Consider the following 19,298-nt stretch of genomic DNA (forward strand, 5'->3'; position numbering starts at 1 on the left):
GTGTTTTTTTTTAGTATTTTTTAAAATATATTAAAATAAATTTTTAATTTTTGATATTAATATATTAAAAAAATATTAATATAATGTTTTTTAAAATAAAATTTACCTCTAAAAAACATTAAAAATATAAATTATCACACTCTCAAATACTTACTTAATTAAACCAAGAACACCAAACAATATGTTAAAATAGAAAAGAAGATAAATATAAATAATAAAAATATATTTAGTTAAAAGAACATATATATATATATAATAATTTTTTAATATCATTTTAAAGTAAATTTTTATATTTTTAATATATAAATTAAAAAATATATTTATTTTTCTTATATTTATTATATTAATATTTTCAATTAAAAAACGTAACGTAACGCTACTATAAAATTTCTTCGTCAACTAAGTTTACCTTATGACTCAAGTTATATTTCTAAACTAGATACTTCACGATGCTTCTATGTGGATTAGGTGTTTTTTAAAATAAAAAAATATTTAAATAGGTTTTTTTATCTTGTTTTTGTAGTTAAAATACTTTTTAAGTGAAAACAAAAAAATATAATCAAATAAATAAAAATATATATATATTAATAAATAAAAAATTATAAACAATAATTAATAACTAAAAAAAATTAAAAGATAAATTTAAATCAAAATATTTAATTTTATAAGTTGAAATATTTACCTTGTTTGAGTTTATTAGATTTATTCATTAAAATATTTTTTTATTGAAGCTAACAATAATAAAAATAAAAAAAAAATTAATTAAATTAATAAAATAAAATAAAAGGTAAAAAAAATATTATTCAAAATTACATATATTAAAATTATTGTTTAAAAATAATTTTATTTATTTATTGGCAACTCCTACAGTAAACACCCCCAACACACACACGTGTTTTAGATTATAGGTAATTATTATACTAATTATAGTGAAAAAGACTTAGGGGTCCTCATCGTCATCTATTATACTAATTATACCAAACGTGTCATGTCCTCAGAAATTTAAGTGCAGAAAAAGTTGGTAACTTGATATACGATACCATTGGCTCCACTGAGTCAACGGGTCAATTTGTTCAAGGTTCCGATTTCTATCCAAAGGTTTCCCGTCTACCGAGCACATGTAAATAAGATCGTCACAAGGAAAAGAGACAGTGACGTGTCAACTACTAAAGGCACACACACGTACCGCTCTTCAATTGGAGAGCACGATCGACTTCTCCCAATTTAGCCTCTTTTTGGTTTCGCATGCCTTTTCTTTCTTTGTCTTATTTTTAATTTTATCGTTTCTAGAATCTTACAACAATATGGCATGCAGCACTTGATTGTCCAATAAATATACTAGTATATTTGCCAATGCTTTGCCATGAGTTGAATTATTTTTAAAAAATTTAAAAAATTAAAAAAAAATGAAGAATTTTTAAAAATATTATTAAATCAGATTATTAAATAGATTAATTTGAAATTTTTCAATATAATTTTTGCTTAACTTAATTTTTAATTAAACAGTATAAAAACAATCTCGATTTAAGTTGATTGATTTTATGAGTCTAAATATAAAATTAATAATCAACAAAAATAGGACTTAGCTTTTAGAAAAAAAATTAATATTATTTTTTAAAAAAATATTAAGATAATAATATATTAGATTAATCTTAACCCCCAATGATCATGAACTATTGGATTTGATAATTTTTTTTTATGAATTGTTTTATTAATAATATAATAAAAATATATGCTCATAAATTTGAGGATCTACTTATAAATAGACACCTTTTAAGACAATTATCCATATAAAACAATTAAAAATCAATAATGCAATTAATTTCTCAACCAATCTAATATTTAATAATGAAATCAAAAAAGAATAAATTCAAAAAAATTAAAAGACAAAAAAACATATCTTATCCATAGATAAATTCATCAAAGCTGTGAATTGAATAAGTCGAATTAATACGCCAAACTTATAAACTGAGTTATAGACTCTAGACTACATTGAGATTATATTTTTTTTCAAAAAAGTTATTTAATTATACTATAACAAAAATAAATAATTATAAAATAAAAAATAACCCAATACTGAGATTTGTTTTAGATTGCAATAAACTCATAAAAAGATGAAAAAACCAATTATAAAACCAAATTCTTAATTAACTCAGTATCTGAGAATGAAAAAAAAAACTAATTTAAAAAAGTGAAACTTATCAGATCTGTAAACCAATTCAGCCAACCAAAATATATAAAGAGGTCTATAAACTTTATAAAATTTAATGACATAACTTTGTTCTGAAACTATATTTTAATCATATGAGAAAAAATAAATGATAAAAAAATCAAGTTCAATTAAAAAAACAGCTCACCAAATCTATAAACCAGGGCAACTTAGATTACCTTAGTAAATCTGCAAACCGTACTAATATTATAGAAAGACTAAATAAAAAAAAACAGATTATAAAAAAATTCTCAAATATTTCAATATTAAAAGATAAAATTAATAAAAATAAATTTTTAAAAAATCATAACAAAAAATAAAAACATAAAGAAAAATGAGAGAAAGTAAAACATTTTGAATTATTATTGTCATTTATAATGTAATATGTGTGAATGAACAATTCTTTCCTCGCACTTTTATTTTATAAAATTTAATAATATGAATTTTTTCTAAAACTATTTTTTTAACTATATGAGGAAAAAAATAGATTATAAAAAAAATCAAGTTTAACTTTAAGAAAAAAAAACACAACCCACTAAACTCGTAAACTAGAATAACCTGAGTTACCATGACAAACACATAAATCACTCTAACCTCATATAAATGCAAAATAAAAGGAAGTAAATTACAAAATTAAATTTTCAAGAATATTAATTTTAAAAGATAAATCAACAAAAAAAAATTCAAAAAGAAATTATAATAAAAATTCAAAAACAATAAAAGAAAAAGAAAAAAAAAAGCAAAACACTTATATTACTATTATAATTTACAGTATAATAGGTATTGGATGAATAATAAATTCTCTATATCTTTTAATTTTTATTACTTTATAAAATTTAATATCATGATTTTTCTCGAAAAAAAAATATTGCACTCGTGTTAATACAGAATCTTAATTTGTTTTTAAAAAACCATTGTCATCACGTCAATATCATATTTTATATATAAAAACAAATTGAGCGCCGCGCCGTTCTCGTCCTAACACCTGCTACCAGGCGAGCTATCAGTCTAGTTACAGCAAACAAAATTAGCTATGTTTGTCTTTTATAATAATATCTAGGATCATACATTATTACAGTTTATTGATTAGACAATTAAGATATTGGCATTAATAATTAGTAATGTCATATTATCACGACAAACTGAATCTACAACTAATATAATGATGGAATGCTTTCTGATTTTTTTTTAATGAGATATTAAGTTCAAATATTTTGCATAAAGGATTTAAAGTACTGACGGCTTGCAAGTTCAAAAAGCTTACTTAAATGCCTATTGATTTTCATGTGACTCCTTGCTTGTTATTTACTTTGGTAAATTTGGCTTTTTGCATTTATTTGTTTTTTAACTGAGAACTCACATATATGCATGTTAACAATTTTATGAATCGATTGAGTCAAATTTATCCTGATATTATCTAAAAATCTTGTTCAAAAAAACACGTGGCATGCCAAGAAAATACTATCACAAGATCATCAATCACGTGTAATGTATTGAAATTATATTTTCCATTGTTTATACAATTCTTGTCTTTTCTAAGTAGTTTTTTCCAAGGTGGACTTTTTTAGGCATACCGTGTGTAATTTTAACAATTTTTTTTAATTATTTTTATCAAATATGGATTAAAAAACTAATATTGAAATCATTAGTTACACTACCAGAAAAATGATAAATATAAATAGAAATACCGAGATAATATTTTTGTAGGTAAAGTTTTAAGAGATTTTACTGACAGGTATATTCTCTCTGTATATACCTGGAGAATTATAGTGAAAAATAATTAAAATAAAGAAAAAAAATGATGATGTATCATTTATACCAATGGAATTATTAACGGAATAAATTATGTCAGTAAATCGCTGATAAACTATAGATATTGTTCATCATGTTAATTATAAAAGGAATTGTTAATGAAAAATTTTATCAGTATTTTTCAGAGAGCTCTGAAATTGTTTACTTTCCAATTGCACTATTAATTACTGTTATTTATAGACAAAATCACCAATGAATTGAAAAGTTGTCGGTGTTATTTGGTGATTTTTTGAAAAATTTTGGTTAAATTAAAATTTTAAATTAAATATCACAAATAAAATCATCAAATAGATAATTAAAAATATTAATATTTATTTTTATCTTCCATAAAACCATTAGTAAAACACCCTAATAAAAAGCCTATAATCCTTAATTTCACAACAAACACGACTCCTTTTTTCTTTTTCTTTTTCTTCTTCTTCTCTATATGTTAAAAACATCAATATTAATTTCTTTTTTTATTTTCTCTCCTCAACTACTTATCTTTTTCTCCATGCTCGGGTATGTATTCTTTTCCTTTAATTTTTTCTTTTTTCTTCTCGGTTTTTTTAATTAATATACTTTAGAATTTGTTTTTTTCTTCTTCTTTTTTTCTTAGCTTTACTTGTAATCATATTAAGGTAAGATTTTTCTTTTTTCATGTTTTTTTAATTGTTTTTATTCTTAATAATTGTATGAATATTGTTGTAGGATTTTTTTCATATGATTTTCTTCTTTTTTTTCCTCAAGCGTTTTAAGTATTTTAGAGTGTTGATTTATATTACTTTAGTTATTTATAGTTTCATGAAATGGATTTTTTAAATATTTTTAAATCATTATAGACGGAATTACATACAATATGTTTTCAAGGGAAATACCGATGAAATGAAAGGGATAAATTTTTTTTTTTCATATTTTTTCTATTAGCAAATCTATTGGTAATAATATTTTTTTATTGTCGACAAAAGATTCACTGATAGAATATTTTCATCAATAATTTTGTTAGTAAATTAATTACCAATAGAATAATACTATAAATACCAATAAAAAATTACATATATAAATATAAAGATTATGATAATGATAATATTAAAAAATAAAATTAATATAATCAATCAATGAATCCATAAAAAATGAAGTTTAATAGCAAGCATACAAGGCAGGAACATCTTTATAGCTAACATTTTTTTTATTACTTTATTTTTTTTAGTGTTAGAGGTTTTGTTCTTGGAAGCAGAGATTGCTACAAAGATGCCTCGCTTTGTTTTTCCTTCACTTCTGAATTTTGATCCATTTAATTTTGAACTTTGAATTCTGCTTCAATCTGAAGTTGAACTTACTGAGTTTAATCATTAACTTGCTTTTGAATGCCTTCCATAGAAACTTGCACTGAATTCTGCAGTTGCTAAAGCTCTTCCTCCATATGTTGAATGATCAATCGTGGAATCAAGGCTCTCCGTTTGTTTACACGGTTGCGACTACTTTTAAAATAAATTACGTAAACAATACGTTTAGTAATAATAAAACAGAAATTACTGTATGTGGGGCCTGTTAAAACTACTGATTCTTGAGAAGCAGCTTTCAGTTGCTTCTCACGCGGCTACTTCCATATGTCAGGTGATAATTCACCAAGGCACTGTTTACTTCAAGAAGTGAACAGTATCATGAATAGTACTTAAGTGAATTAATTCATCTTGATACTGTTTATGTGAACAATGCAGGTAAATCTCACTTTTCACTATTTACGTGAATAATGTTTCAATTGTTGATTGGACTGCATCTCACCCCGTATTTTTTAATTGTGTTTTACTTAAAAATTAATATTTAATATTATTTAATAACACTATATAAATTAAAATGATATCGCATGATGACATAACATTTATGAAATTTAATCGCAATTCCAATTATATTCTTGCTTAGTTCGACCCAATTAAAAAAATTCAGTTTTTATTTTTATTTTTATTTTTATTTGTATTTTATTTAAAAAATTAGAAGAAAATTGCTTGATAACATAGCATTTGCAGAATTTGATTGCAATCCCAATTATGATGCCGGATCTGACTCAGTTAAAAAAAATTCAGTTTTTATTTTGATTTTTAATTATGTTTTATTCAAAAAATTAGAAGAAGATTACTTGATGATGTAACAAAAAAATTCAATTTTTGTTGTTGTGCGCTTAAAAAACCATGAAAAATATAGTCCTTATTAGATAGATTTCGTACATGATGAGATTACACATAGTTTAATGGAATAATAAAAAAGTATTTGATATCAATATTATTTATTTCATGATGTAATCTTAATTAAATCTATAATATTTAAATTAAAAATCATCAATATATATATATTAATTAATTATTTTATCACCTCAATTTGAAAAGTATTCTTTTAATTAAACACATTAAACTACTTTTTGTTCAATCTCAATTTCAACCATAATTTTAATCAAATTTATATTTTTTCAAACCAACCTCAACTAAAAATATTTTTTATAAAATATTTTTTATAAAATATTTTTTTTCAAATTACAACTATAATAGTTACCACAATACCAAACATATTTCCAACTGTTGTAATCTGATTTGTTTTCCTTTCTTTAGTTGATTTAGGTAGAGGTCAATCATAAGTGTTTAATTATATGAGATAATCGATGCATAAATATAATTATTAAAGTTTAAATATTCTATTAATATAATATAATTTTTTTTATTTTTTTATTTCAATTTAAAAACTTGTGAAAATAACTTCTTTATTCATTTCAAAATGCTGGGTAATGTTTATTTGGTAAAATGTTTTGCCAGCACTTTGATCGGAAATGAAAAGGAATTCTCATTCATGCTTGGTATGTTATCATTTAGTTCATGAGTAATGATCATTTAGATTATAATTCAAAAGGTTAACTTAATTTTTTCCTTATATTTTAGGTCAAGTCTTCAAAATATTCTTATAATTCTAATTGCTACTAAGTTGTCTTTAAATTTACAATATTTTTCAATATCATGTTGTAAGATTTTTTTTTTTAATCTAAATTGATGAAAAAACTTTTACTTGAGACATTAAATCCCACCTATCTTAATTTGTCATATATATATATATATGAAAAATTTAGATAGCATATAACAATACGTTTCTTTCTTTTCAAATATATTTTTTAATGAATTAGTTGGTTTTAAATTTCTCATTGGAAGGCTTTTTCATTAATTTTAATAAAAATATTACACAAAAGAATATATTAAAAAGTAGTCTAAAATATAAAAACAAATAAAAAATAATTAAACTTATTAAAAAATTAAAAGATGAGGGGTTTTTTACCGCATTCCTCTTCATAAAATATTATTTATTGAAATAATATTTTTTCTTATTTCTTTTATTTTTTCATTTAGATGTATTTTTTAATTTCATTTACTTTCTTTAATATTAGAAGTATTGGGGATTGAGATTTATATTTTTTATTTTTTTTAAGGTTATTTTAATTTCATGATTTAGATCGCAGATTTGATGTGTTGACTTGAGTTTTTCCTCCTTTTTCTTATTAGTTTTTTTTCCTTAAATTCATCTTTTAACATTTAATGGATTAAGAATTAGGTTTTGTGATTTGTTTTGATTTGCTTTTTATAAGTTTATCTTCGTCTCATGATGCAGTCAAATGTTTGGCTGATTAACCTAAATTGACTCAAGCGTTTTTATGTCCTTTTTATAATCAAATATATATATTTTTTAATTTTATCTTTCTACATCACATTGATTAATAATTGGACTTTATAATTTATTTTTTATTAAGTTATCATAATTTTATGATTCAAATCATGAGTTTGACAGATTAATCCGGGTTTATTATAATTATTTTTTAATTTTTAATTTATTTTTTTAAATTTTATTTTATGATATTGAGTTTATTAGAAATTAAATTTCATAATTTATTTTGATCTACTTTATACGAGATTATTATAATTTTATGACTTGACATTTATATTGATTTGAATTGATTCAATACATTTTTGTCTCAATATTTATAAAAAAATCTTATATTGAATATTTATTTTAAGTCAAAATTAGTTTTTACCGGTCATTTTAGTAATTTTTGGATTCACCAAGTTAAACACATCATATCAAATAAATTTTTACATTATTTAATTTTTTTTCCCTCTATAAAAATATTAACTATATCTAAATTTTTTTTCCCTTAAATTGAAAAAAGTTGATCCGGGATAGCAGCCTAGCTAAAGTAAAGTTTAGTAATAACATATTGGAAAAAATAGCAACAAGTTGAGCTAATTTCCTTTACAATTCTTCAAGAAAAGAGACGCTGCACTGGGAGATCGACAAGGACTCCTTTTACTCGGGACACAGTAATTAATTCTTTTTATTTGGGATTGGAATCGAAATCGTAGAACACTACTTGCTAGTCCTTTCTTAAACACAGAAACACGGACATTACGAGACAGAGGTGAGGAAGCAACAACCAATCAAATTACCAGTGAGTGTTCGGTCCACAGATGAAAAAACTGAGATTGTGGGTTTTGGAAGGTTTTCAAGGCTAAGATTGTCTGTTCAAACTGTCTGTGAAGTGCCAAATGTAGGGCTACTTCTCAGAATTGTCCATCCTCGTTCTGGTATATTTAATATATTCCAAGTTGTCTTGAGATTTTGTCACCATTGACATGATTATCTTCTAAAAGGGCACCTCTTCCACTACTAGCATCATTCCTCGCGTCTCCTTCGCGTCTTAATTTTGTCTGTAGTGACAGCTATATATATAAAAATTGGCAATGGAAGGAACAGAAATACACTTCCTAATTTTCCTTGCATCCCTCTTGTCAAGGAAAGAAAGCCAACAAACTGGTAAGCTCCGCACTGTCTTACCTGTCTGCTGGGTTTGCAGGGTGTTTAGTGGGCCGTGGGGATTAGTCGTGGTGCGCGTAAACTGGCTCGGACACCCCACGTAAATCAAAAAGAAAAAACAAAAAAAAAAAAAACCAACAAACTAGTAACATGGTTCTTATCAGACGTAGATTGCAACAACACCTTAAGCTTCCCCTTCCAGAATTAGAGATTAGTGAATGCAGCACGCTGTGTCCATACTTGCCTAAGCCCATGTCTGACGCAACGATTCAAGGGGTAGGTGACTTCTTGGACTTGGAAAAGCTCAGCGTTCTAGGACGTGGTAATCATGGCATTGTCTACAAGGTACGCCACCGGCAAACATCAGCCACCTATGCACTCAAAATCATCAAGCAGGATACAAATGAAGGTTATGTATCCCACGAGGCAGAAATCTTAAATTGCACAGACTCTCCTTTCGTCGTCAAATGCCACGGGGTTTTCGAGCCTCGGGCTGGTGAAAAAGCTATACTCATGGAGTGCATGGATGCAGGAACACTTGATGGGATTTTTAGAGCTAATGGTCCCTTCTCCGAAGCTTCACTTGCCCACATTGCCTACCAAGTACTCAATGGCCTCAAGTACCTCCATGAACACAATATTGTCCACTTAGATATAAAGCCTTCGAATCTTCTAGTTAGTAAGGACATGAAAGTGAAAATTGCTGATTTTGGAGTCAGCAAGTTTGTCCGTGGTATTGTTAGTAGGGCTGCCACCAATTATCACAATATGTGTGAGGGCACACATGCTTATATGAGTCCTGAAAGGCTGGACTCGCACACGTTTGGCTCGGGCTGCGTGTATGCAGGTGACGTTTGGAGCCTGGGAGTCACTTTATTGGAGCTGCATGTGGGCCATTTTCCATTTTTCCCAGCTGGGAAGAAACCCTCTAATTGGATGGAGCTTGTATTGGTGGTATGTTTTGGAGAATCCCCTAGCTTCCCAAAAGAAGCATCAGAGAAATTCAGGAGCTTCATCAAGTGTTGCTTGGAGAAGGAACCGAGTAAGAGATGGACAGTCTCGCAACTCCTGTCACATCCCTACGTTTGCTTAGGGGAGAAACTGGGGAAATGACAGTAGAGGATAAATCAAACTATTTTTCGAGAACAAGGTAGGACGCATTCACCAGTAGTAGCTAAGAGTTTTGAAGATTTTGAAATGCAATTCGAAATGGCCCTTGGACCAATAAAAAAAAGAAGATAAATGTCCTCTTCAGCTTTTTTTTTTTATTCTTTAGAATATCCACAGTTCATCAAAATATTTTTGTGAGTCTGGCTTAATTATAAAAACAGAAGTTGAAATAAATTCAGGGGAATTTCTAACTCATTTGTTGAGCTTAATTTCTTTCTCTCTCTCTCTCTTTTTTATATAAAAAATCAAATATCAAAGGGCCGACGGAGGCCATGGAAAAAGAAGAAAAAAGAAAAAGAAAGTTCTACCCGTGGACACAGGAAAAAAGAAGAAGATAGACGGCAGCTATAACTTAATTTCTACCATTAATGATGTTGCAGAGCAAACTTTTAGAAGCACTTTAGTGATTCTATGAAAGGCTTTATCTGCACCTTTTTTATTTTATTTTTTTGCCCCACCATTATTAATCTTCCTTCAAAGTGCGAAAATAGTTAAAATACTCATTCCCTGTATTAAATTATTCATAGATAATTGTCGGCTAATAGTGAAACAAGTGCTGGCATATGAAAAATGTGTTTATGTGATAAATTATTTGCAAAGAAAAATGGGGTTTTAGAATATTTTGTTATTATAATATATTTTGAAAAGCATAATTTCGGGGATTTGTTTTTGTCCAAATCGTAAAAATAGATTGTAGGGTGAAACCAACACCGAACTTTCCTTGGATTTAAAGCAAGAGTAATGTTAATTAATTTTTTTTTTTTAAATCCTGTTTGAAGATCCTATTTGTTTAATTACTCGATCCATTAAACACATCCTGTAAAATATCTAGTATAATAAGAAAATGAAAAATAATGTTTATGCTGCTCAGAGCATTGAATTGAATCAGAACCTGTCTATTTTTGTATTTTAAAATAAAAATTATAAAAATTATAGTTTCATTTTTTTCGCTTTAAATTAATTTTTAAAATTTTTTTAGATATTTTAATACAATAACATTAAAAATAAATTTTAAAATATTATTTTATAATATTTTTAAATAAAAAACTTTATAAATAATTATTATCACTGGAAATGATAGGATTGTAGAATTTTTCAAATTTTCCAAGAGTTGAGGAAAGAGGCAAGAGATAGCATTTTGTCTTGGCTTATTATACATGATGTATCTCAAAGTCTCAAACACGCAATCCTCGAGCATGCACAACTTGACCACATTTCCATGCCATGGCACGAGAACACGCACCCCCCACGCTTTGGTTTCCAACTCTTTCTTGCATGGTTACTGTACCAGCCCGGCCTCGACACAGTTCCAGGTTGAGTTCTTAAAAAATTCAACTAGGAGTGATCGGCTTAACTTATAATTTATTTAAGTTAAAAAATAATAATATTATTTTAACTTATCCAGGTTAATTTAAATATATTTATTTTTTAATTTAAAAAAACATTTAATTTTTTATTTTAAATTGATATTTTTTTATGACATTGAATCTTTTGATGTAAATAATAAATTTTAAAGAATAAAAATAAATAATTTTAATTAAAAATATTTTAAAAAATAATTATCACAACAAATCTAAACTCTAAAAGATTCTTAAAATAAATTAGGTTTGATAACTTTGATTTCTTAAAATGGGTTGAGCTCCAGGCATTAAAAAAATTTCAAAATCTATCCTTATTTCCTAACTTAGTTACGAATTTACGACAATCAATTCTATAGAAACAAAATCATCTGTCGAAGAAAGAAATCGTTAAAATAATAATAATAATAATTATTATTATTTGATAATTAGAGAGGGTGGCTGGGTAGAACATTGCTGTTGCATGTCTGAGTGCGTTTGAACTCCGTAGTGAATTCTTTAACACTTGATCATTTATTATTAATTTTTTGAGTGATGGTGGTTTAAAAACTAATTTTTAAGTAATTTTAGGGGTAATATTTTGAGATTTTCTATTACCTTTTGTATTTAAATGATGGAGAAAGTTTATTAGGATTTAAAAAAAAATCATGACATTTCTATTACTAATATTGAATTTACATGCATTCATAATATTATTATTTTTAAATAAACTTTAATTTAAATGATATTAGTATGTTATTTTTCAAATTAAAACCATTGTAAGAAAATTTGTTTTTGTAAAAAACTTTAAATTATCTCAAGCACTTCTCTTAATAGTAATAAATAGTATAGCTATAGGGTGAATGACATTTTTTTTAAACCAAGCAGATATACAATCAACACTAACTAATTGTACAGAAAAAAGAAGAAGAAGAAGAAGAAACACTAGCTAAGCTAATGACATAGACTTAGGATGACAATTTAATCTGAATTTGATGGATTTTAACTTGTATTATTTTAATTATTTTATCTTGACTTATGTGAGTATTTTTTTAATTACTTTTCTTAATATATAATGAATATAATACAAATATTATTAAATTTAATTATATTTATATTATATAGATATATTTGTAAAGTGTTTAATTATTTTTTAACATAATATGATATATACATATATTATATATACATATCTTAATATTTAAAATATTATCATTTAATATATATATATATATTAAATAATAATTAAATAATAGATAGACAATAAATAATTTCTAAATTTCTTATCAAGAAATAATAAATGGAAAGTAAATATAACGGCTACTTACGAGCATCTTGGAACCGGGGAGTAGGGGAAAAAACGCTTGACTCCCGCAACCTAAATGTACAATCAATTTGATTAATTGTTTTTAAAATTTCACAGTTTCTTCCCTGAAAATTTAAACTATATTCCAGTTTTTTCCCATAAACGACAAATATGGTTTTTATTTTCCTTTTAAAAAAATCATTTAATTTAATCACAAGAAAAAAAAATCGCTTAACATGGTTAAGTGTTAATCTCTACCAATCTATATTACGTCATGGACATAGATACAAGATATAATTACGTCATGATATAGATACGAAGATACGATAATTTTAAAATATAACATGTGAGGAACGTTAAATTTTTTAAATTATTTTATATCATACACATAAAAAAATATGTTTGGAAAGTAGATTAAAAACCAGCACTAAAAAATCAATATAATGAATTGTATATACATATCATTTTTTTTATTTTTCTTAAAATAAAAAATAATTTTGAATGTCTAAAAATTAAATTATCTTGACTATGATGCTTGCGTTTTTCACTTCAAATAACTCTTGCATAAAATATGATCATATCTTCACATAATATTGCATTAATTCTTATTATTATATTAAAAAAAAGTTGATAAATTATGGATAATTAATTGAAAAATGTTGAAGTAAGAGTATTAATTAATGTTTTTTTTTTAAGTCACAAAACTTAAAACTATATTTGGATTTATTTTTTCAAAACAAACTACAAATTTAACACCAAAACGTTACACGTATCATATACTTATTAACCAAAAACTAAAAGAGCAGGGGTCTTTACCTTCAGGTTTTTTTCCTTTTTAGGTTTTTTAATTTATTTTTTTAATTTATTCTTAAATATTAAATTTATTAAATATTAATTTTTATAATTTACTTTAAATTATTTTTTAATGTTTATTTTAATATCATACCCATGTAACATATTTAACTATTTAACTTAGTTATTTCAAGTTTTTTTTTTGTAATTTTATTATTTAATATTAAACTAATTAAAAATAAATTTTTATAATTTATTTTGATTTATTTTTTATAAAGTTATTTTAATCTCATAATTTTAATCATGAGTTTGATAAGTTAATTTAGACTGGATCAATTTTTTTAAAATTATTTTTTTTAATTTATTTTTTATTATTAGATTGATTGAAAATTAAATTTTATAATTTAATTTAATTTATATAAAATTATTATATTTTTATAAAATAAATCATAGATTTGATAAGTTAATTTAGTTTCATTCTAGTTAATTAAATGTATTATCATCTCAATATTTTAAAAAATAAGTATTATTTTTTAATTTTTTAATCAAATTATATTTTAATAGATTATTTAAATTATATTTAGATCCATTAAATTAATTAAAATATATTAATTTAATTCTTATTTGATTTGGTTTTTTTATAAAAAATATATATTAAAAATGAATGAATATTTAATTTATATTAATTGTTTTTTACCCTGCAACGTACATGACGATTGAATGTTTTAGACGTAGCTATATCTCTCCAACATCCTCCACCTATTCGAAATTAAATTGATTTCTTATTATTTCTTTGCTTTATCCCTATGTATCTAATACGTATCCAATGCATATCATGTCCAGCATGAGCTTGATATGGATATGGGGGATTTTTTTAGAGTATTAGTATTTTTTTTCTACCAATTCAAATAAATATATTCTTTAGGCCTTCTAAGTCTTTATCTATGGACCCGTCACATAATTATAATCTAATTATATGATGCAGTTGATATGATGGTGTTTTTTATTAATGGTTTGGATTAGTTATATGTGTTTTAAAATAAACGAATAAGAAAAAAACAACCAACGAATATATACTGTGTATTATGCATAAAGACATGTTTATACAGTATAAATAACATCAACATAGAAAGGATAACATATGCTATTTAATAATCTGGACCTAATTAAAAATTATAACCTTTGAGGGGCTAATCGTTACCATCCCAAATAATCAAGGACTAATTCTGAAGTTCTCTGTTCGTGTTGTGAATTTGTTTTTGAAAAAAAAAGAAAAAAAAAAGACAGGAGACCGGTTGGTACGAAACAAAGCAGCTTCGCTGTTGTGTTGTGTTGTTCACGTTCTCTTTCTCCCCGCCTTCCACGTCAGGTACGATACCATCTCCTTCCGTCAATTTTGCTTCCTAAATCCCTCTGTTTCCTAATCCGTCACAAATTCCGTCTCCTCCTTCCCTTCTGTTATCCGTTTATTGCAAGTAATCCTTGCTTGCTCCATCACTCTTTGCTTAGGGCTTAAAAAAGAAAACCTAAATTATATATAATTATTAAAAATAGTAGGGTTTGGGAATTCTGATTTGAATTATTCTGAAATGGCGAACACCGTTGACGATGACGCCGATGCGGTGTTGAGCGATGTGGAAGGGCATGAACCGGTGCCGATCGTAATGAAAAGTCCGAGTCAAGAAGATATTTCCGTCGAGAAATTCCGCGAGCTCCTCGATCGAGAGCGAGCGGCACGGGAGGCAGCCGAGACTTCGAAATCCGAAATTCAAGTGTCATTCAATCGATTAAAAGCTCTTGCGCACGAAGCAATCAAAAAGCGAGACGAGTGCTCGAGGCAGAGAGACGAAGCGATGAGAGAGAAAGAAGAGGCGTTGAAAGCTAACGAGAAATTATCGAATGAATTGATTCAAGTGAACAGGTCGAAAGAGGAGACTCAGAAAAAATTCGATGATTTGCAATCGGAGACTGAGAAATCGAGGCATATGTTAGTGAGTGGAATTGAGAAGATATCGGGGAAGCTTAGTAATTTCAAGAATTTCGCGGCGGAAGGATTGCCTAGGTCGCAGAAATACAGTGGATTACCGGCGGTTGCCTATGGAGTTATTAAGAGGACAAATGAGATTGTTGAGGAGCTTGTTAGGCAGATTGATGTCACTGCAAAATCTAGAAATGATGCGAGAGAGCAGATAGAGCAGAGGAATTACGAGATTGCCATTGAGGTTTCTCAGCTTGAAGCTGCAATCAGTGGATTGAGAGATGAAGTCGCCAAGAAAACGACTCTGATTGAGGGTTTAGAGAAGAGTGTGGTGGAGAAAGAGGGGAAAGTGTCGGAGATTGAGAGAGAGATGTTGGAGAAGATGCATTTGGTAGAGAAGGAGGCTTCGGAGATGAGGGACTTAGTTGGTGAGTATGATGACAAGTTGAGGAATTTGGAGTCGAAGATGGAATCGCATAGACCTTTGTTGTTTGATCAGTTAAATTTGGTGGCGAAAATCCATGACCAGCTTTATGATGCTATTGAGATAGTTAACACTAGTCATTTGAATTCCGAGGTGTCAGAGTCGCTGTTTCTTCCCCAACAAACGGATGTGGAGGAGAATATCCGTGCTTCTTTAGCGGGGATGGAATCAATTTATGATTTGAGTAGAATTGTTGCTGAAAAAACAAGGGATTTAGTAGAGGAGAAGAATCATGAAGTGAAGAATTTGAATGAAACAGTGGGTCGATTAATGAAGGAGAAAGAACACATTGGTACTTTACTTAGGAGTGCCTTGTCGAAGAGGATGAAATTAGATCCATCCTCCAAAACAAATGAGTTGTTTCAAGTTGCTGAAAATGGTTTAAGAGAGGCTGGGATTGATTTCAAATTCAGTAAAGTCCTTGGTGATGGTGAGGTATCTGGTGATAAAGGCGGTTCACTGGAAACAGAGAGTGATGAAATATACACTCTAGTAAGTGCCTTTTAGAGTTGATTTGTTCAATCCTGTTTTTTATGTTTGTATGTTTGAAATCCTAATTTGTTGTTGCACTCGTATGTTGCTCACAGGCCGGTGCTTTGGAGAACATCGTTAAGGCATCTCAGCTTGAGATCATTGAGCTGCAGCATTCTGTGGAGGAACTAAGGTATTTAGAATGATTCCTGTAATCGTAAGGCTGCATGTGGACCGTGAACATGTTCTCTTTTTGTACTGACTGGGCTGCTATGTTTTGTGGTTACCTGTATTAAGGGCAGAGTCAAGTTTACTTAAAGAGCATATAGAGATTCAAGCCAAGGAACTAAGTCATAGACTGCGCAGGATAGAGGAGCTTGAAGAGAAGGAGAGAGTGGCAAATGAAAGCGTAAGCTGTTAATGTTTTGCTGAGATCAGTTCAACGTCAGGCAGTTAACTGCACTGTCCATGGAACACTTCAGAAGGACAAATAATCTTTTGCGTTTTGGTGTTCTGATTACCAAGTTCACCTCTCTGGCATTGTAGGTTGAAGGACTCATGACGGACATTGCTGCTGCAGAAGAAGAAATTACAAGGTGGAAAGTAGCAGCTGAGCAAGAGGCTGCTGCGGGTAGAGCAGTTGAACAGGAGTTTGTGGCTCAGGTATGTTGAACAGATTGGTCATAAAATTTGTGCTTGGACATTTTACCTGATATTTGATGGCTGATTGTGTGAGCTTGTGAAACCCACTTTCTTTACATCGTAATTTAACCAAATGACTTTTGTCATTGAATTTCCAAATAATAATAGAAGGTGCTTTTGCAAGTAACTTTTGAGATAATGAATGATTCTTTGATTGGCAAGAGCAGTTTAGCTTGAGCAAAATAAAATAATGAGAATGAAACTAGAAGCTGGTTAGAGCAAAAGGCAATAGAGAAATGATATGTTACAAACCAGAATTAAGCAGGTTTTGTTAGACACTGCAATTCTAGGAAAGTAGGTGAGAAATAATGGCTCTATCATATTGTTGGCTAGAGAAGGTTTCATTTGTTGAATAGAAGAGGCTTTAGACTAATGAGATATCTTGAGAGCTATAGTTGAAAAGCCCTCGTTGATTCCAAATCCACTTCTTTTCTGGTGCCACTCATAGATTGAAACATGGGAGGCATAATTGTTCTTTTTTTCTGTCTTTTTTTTTAATATTGAAATTATGGAATTTGGTTAATATGTTTACATTCAATATGGTGCAAGACAGCTTGATGAACTGTTTAAAGCAAAGATAAAAAAAATCCGATGCATCTTGATACTCAAAATACTTTCCGAAGAAGTACTGGTTGGATCTTGTGCTTAATCATTATTTATTTGCAGCTGTCGGCAGTTAAACAAGAACTTGAAGAGGCAAGGCAAGCCATATTAGAATCAGAGAAGAAGTTAAAATTCAAAGAAGAAACAGCAGCTGCTGCCATGGCAGCAAGAGAGGCTGCTGAGAAGTCATTGAGTTTGGCTGACATGAGGGCGTCTAGGCTGAGGGATAGGATAGAGGAGCTCAGCCATCAGCTGGAAGAGCTTGAAACTCGAGAAGATTTGAGGGGTCGAAATGGGCCTAGATATGTATGTTGGCCTTGGCAGTGGCTTGGGCTGGACTTTGTAGGCTACCGCAATACCGAGACACAACAACAGAGTTCAAATGAAATGGAGCTTTCCGAACCCCTCCTATGATCGTCTCGTTTCATTTTTCCTTTTTTGTGTATGTATCACGAACTCTCAAAATTATAGAAATGATAGTCAATACATCTTCATTCTTCAAGATTAGCATTTTTTTCCCCATATAATGAAGAAGATTTACACAAGCATATGCATGATTGACTCTGCTGTATACGACTCTGATGACCTACTTCTGAACATTGCCCAAGATGATGTACTTTACAGTCAAGATGGAGCAGCTTCTTGTCAAATTTCTTCCATTCAATCTCTGTTTTCTTCTTCTCATTATTGTGATTCAACTTTTAAGGTCTTATGCCTAGTCTTCCACGATCCTTTCATATGGAGTCAAAAGAAAGATCTCCAAGTTGCCCGTTGTTTTCTCCGTAACCTGTGTGCATCTTTTATGGTTCTTTCGTAGTTCTAAAGCTCTTCTTTCAGGTTTTGATGGGCATCGATCTCATTGGACACGGAGGATACATCAATCTTCAGGATCGCAGAGTGAAATCGAATTTACATCTGACCATGATTTGTTGGTAGCTCTCAAGATCCGTTCTCAACACTGGTGGCAGAGTTTAGAAGAAGGCAGCTGGACAAAGCAAGGAATGTTCAACTCCTGTTGACAAAAGTGCAAGACAATATGTTCCACTCACGCACGCACTTGAAGCTTTTGGAGACTGAATTTTTTTTTTTAATTATTTTCTTGGGCTGAAGAAGATAGGTTCTATAATTCATTTGGTAAGTAAGTGTACATCCAACAGCACATCCTCCACCGCATGTAAATCACACATCTCATTTTATCTGGTTGTGCCCGCTGAGGATAGTTGATAGGCATAGGAAAAGAGGCATCTTCTTAGAGATGGTGAGGCCAGCTGCCTCCTCCATGTTGATGTCTACTGTGTTGGGTAATTTCCAATCAAAACAGTATAAGAGATTAACGAGTGCAAGCTCCACCATTGTTACTCCCACAAGTATCCCAGGACAAACTCTTTGACCAGATCCAAATGGCAAAAACTCAAAACGTTGTCCTTTATAGTCAATGGGGCTGTCAAATCTTTCAGGGAAAACTCTTCCAAATCTCTCTAGTACTCAGGATCTCTTCCAATTGCCCAAGCATTAACTTGCATCAGTGTTTTGAGGTAAATGTCATAACCATTGATTTGACAGCGAGACATGGTTTCTCTTGGGAGAAGTGGGGGGGGGGGGGGGGGGCA

At 28.7% G+C, this 19,298-nt stretch overlaps 2 protein-coding genes across 3 annotated transcripts; both read left to right on the top strand.

The window, feature by feature from the left end:
- The first annotated feature begins 8,995 nt into the window (after positions 1–8,995).
- On the top strand, positions 8,996–10,034 carry LOC105132316 (mitogen-activated protein kinase kinase 7-like). Its single transcript, XM_011035732.1, has one exon. It carries the CDS (start codon positions 8,996–8,998, stop codon positions 9,956–9,958), a length of 963 nt encoding a protein of 320 aa, XP_011034034.1. The 3' UTR covers positions 9,959–10,034.
- Positions 10,035–14,725: 4,691 nt separating this feature from the next.
- On the top strand, positions 14,726–18,886 carry LOC105132317 (WEB family protein At1g12150-like). Of its 2 annotated transcripts, XM_011035734.1 has the most exons (6): positions 14,726–16,404; positions 16,500–16,576; positions 16,681–16,792; positions 16,930–17,046; positions 17,752–18,130; positions 18,526–18,886. In XM_011035734.1, exons 1-5 carry the CDS (start codon positions 15,040–15,042, stop codon positions 18,100–18,102), a joined length of 2,022 nt encoding a protein of 673 aa, XP_011034036.1. In that variant the 5' UTR covers positions 14,726–15,039; the 3' UTR covers positions 18,103–18,130; positions 18,526–18,886. The 2 variants fall into 2 exon arrangements, with proteins under 2 accessions (XP_011034036.1, XP_011034035.1); XM_011035733.1 differs by lacking the exon at positions 18,526–18,886 and having other exon boundaries at positions 17,752–18,338.
- The last annotated feature ends 412 nt before the right edge of the window (positions 18,887–19,298 follow it).

This window comes from Populus euphratica, unplaced genomic scaffold, assembly GCF_000495115.2.
Source record: "Populus euphratica unplaced genomic scaffold, PopEup_1.0 scaffold85.1, whole genome shotgun sequence".
NCBI classification, from domain to species: domain Eukaryota; kingdom Viridiplantae; phylum Streptophyta; class Magnoliopsida; order Malpighiales; family Salicaceae; genus Populus; species Populus euphratica.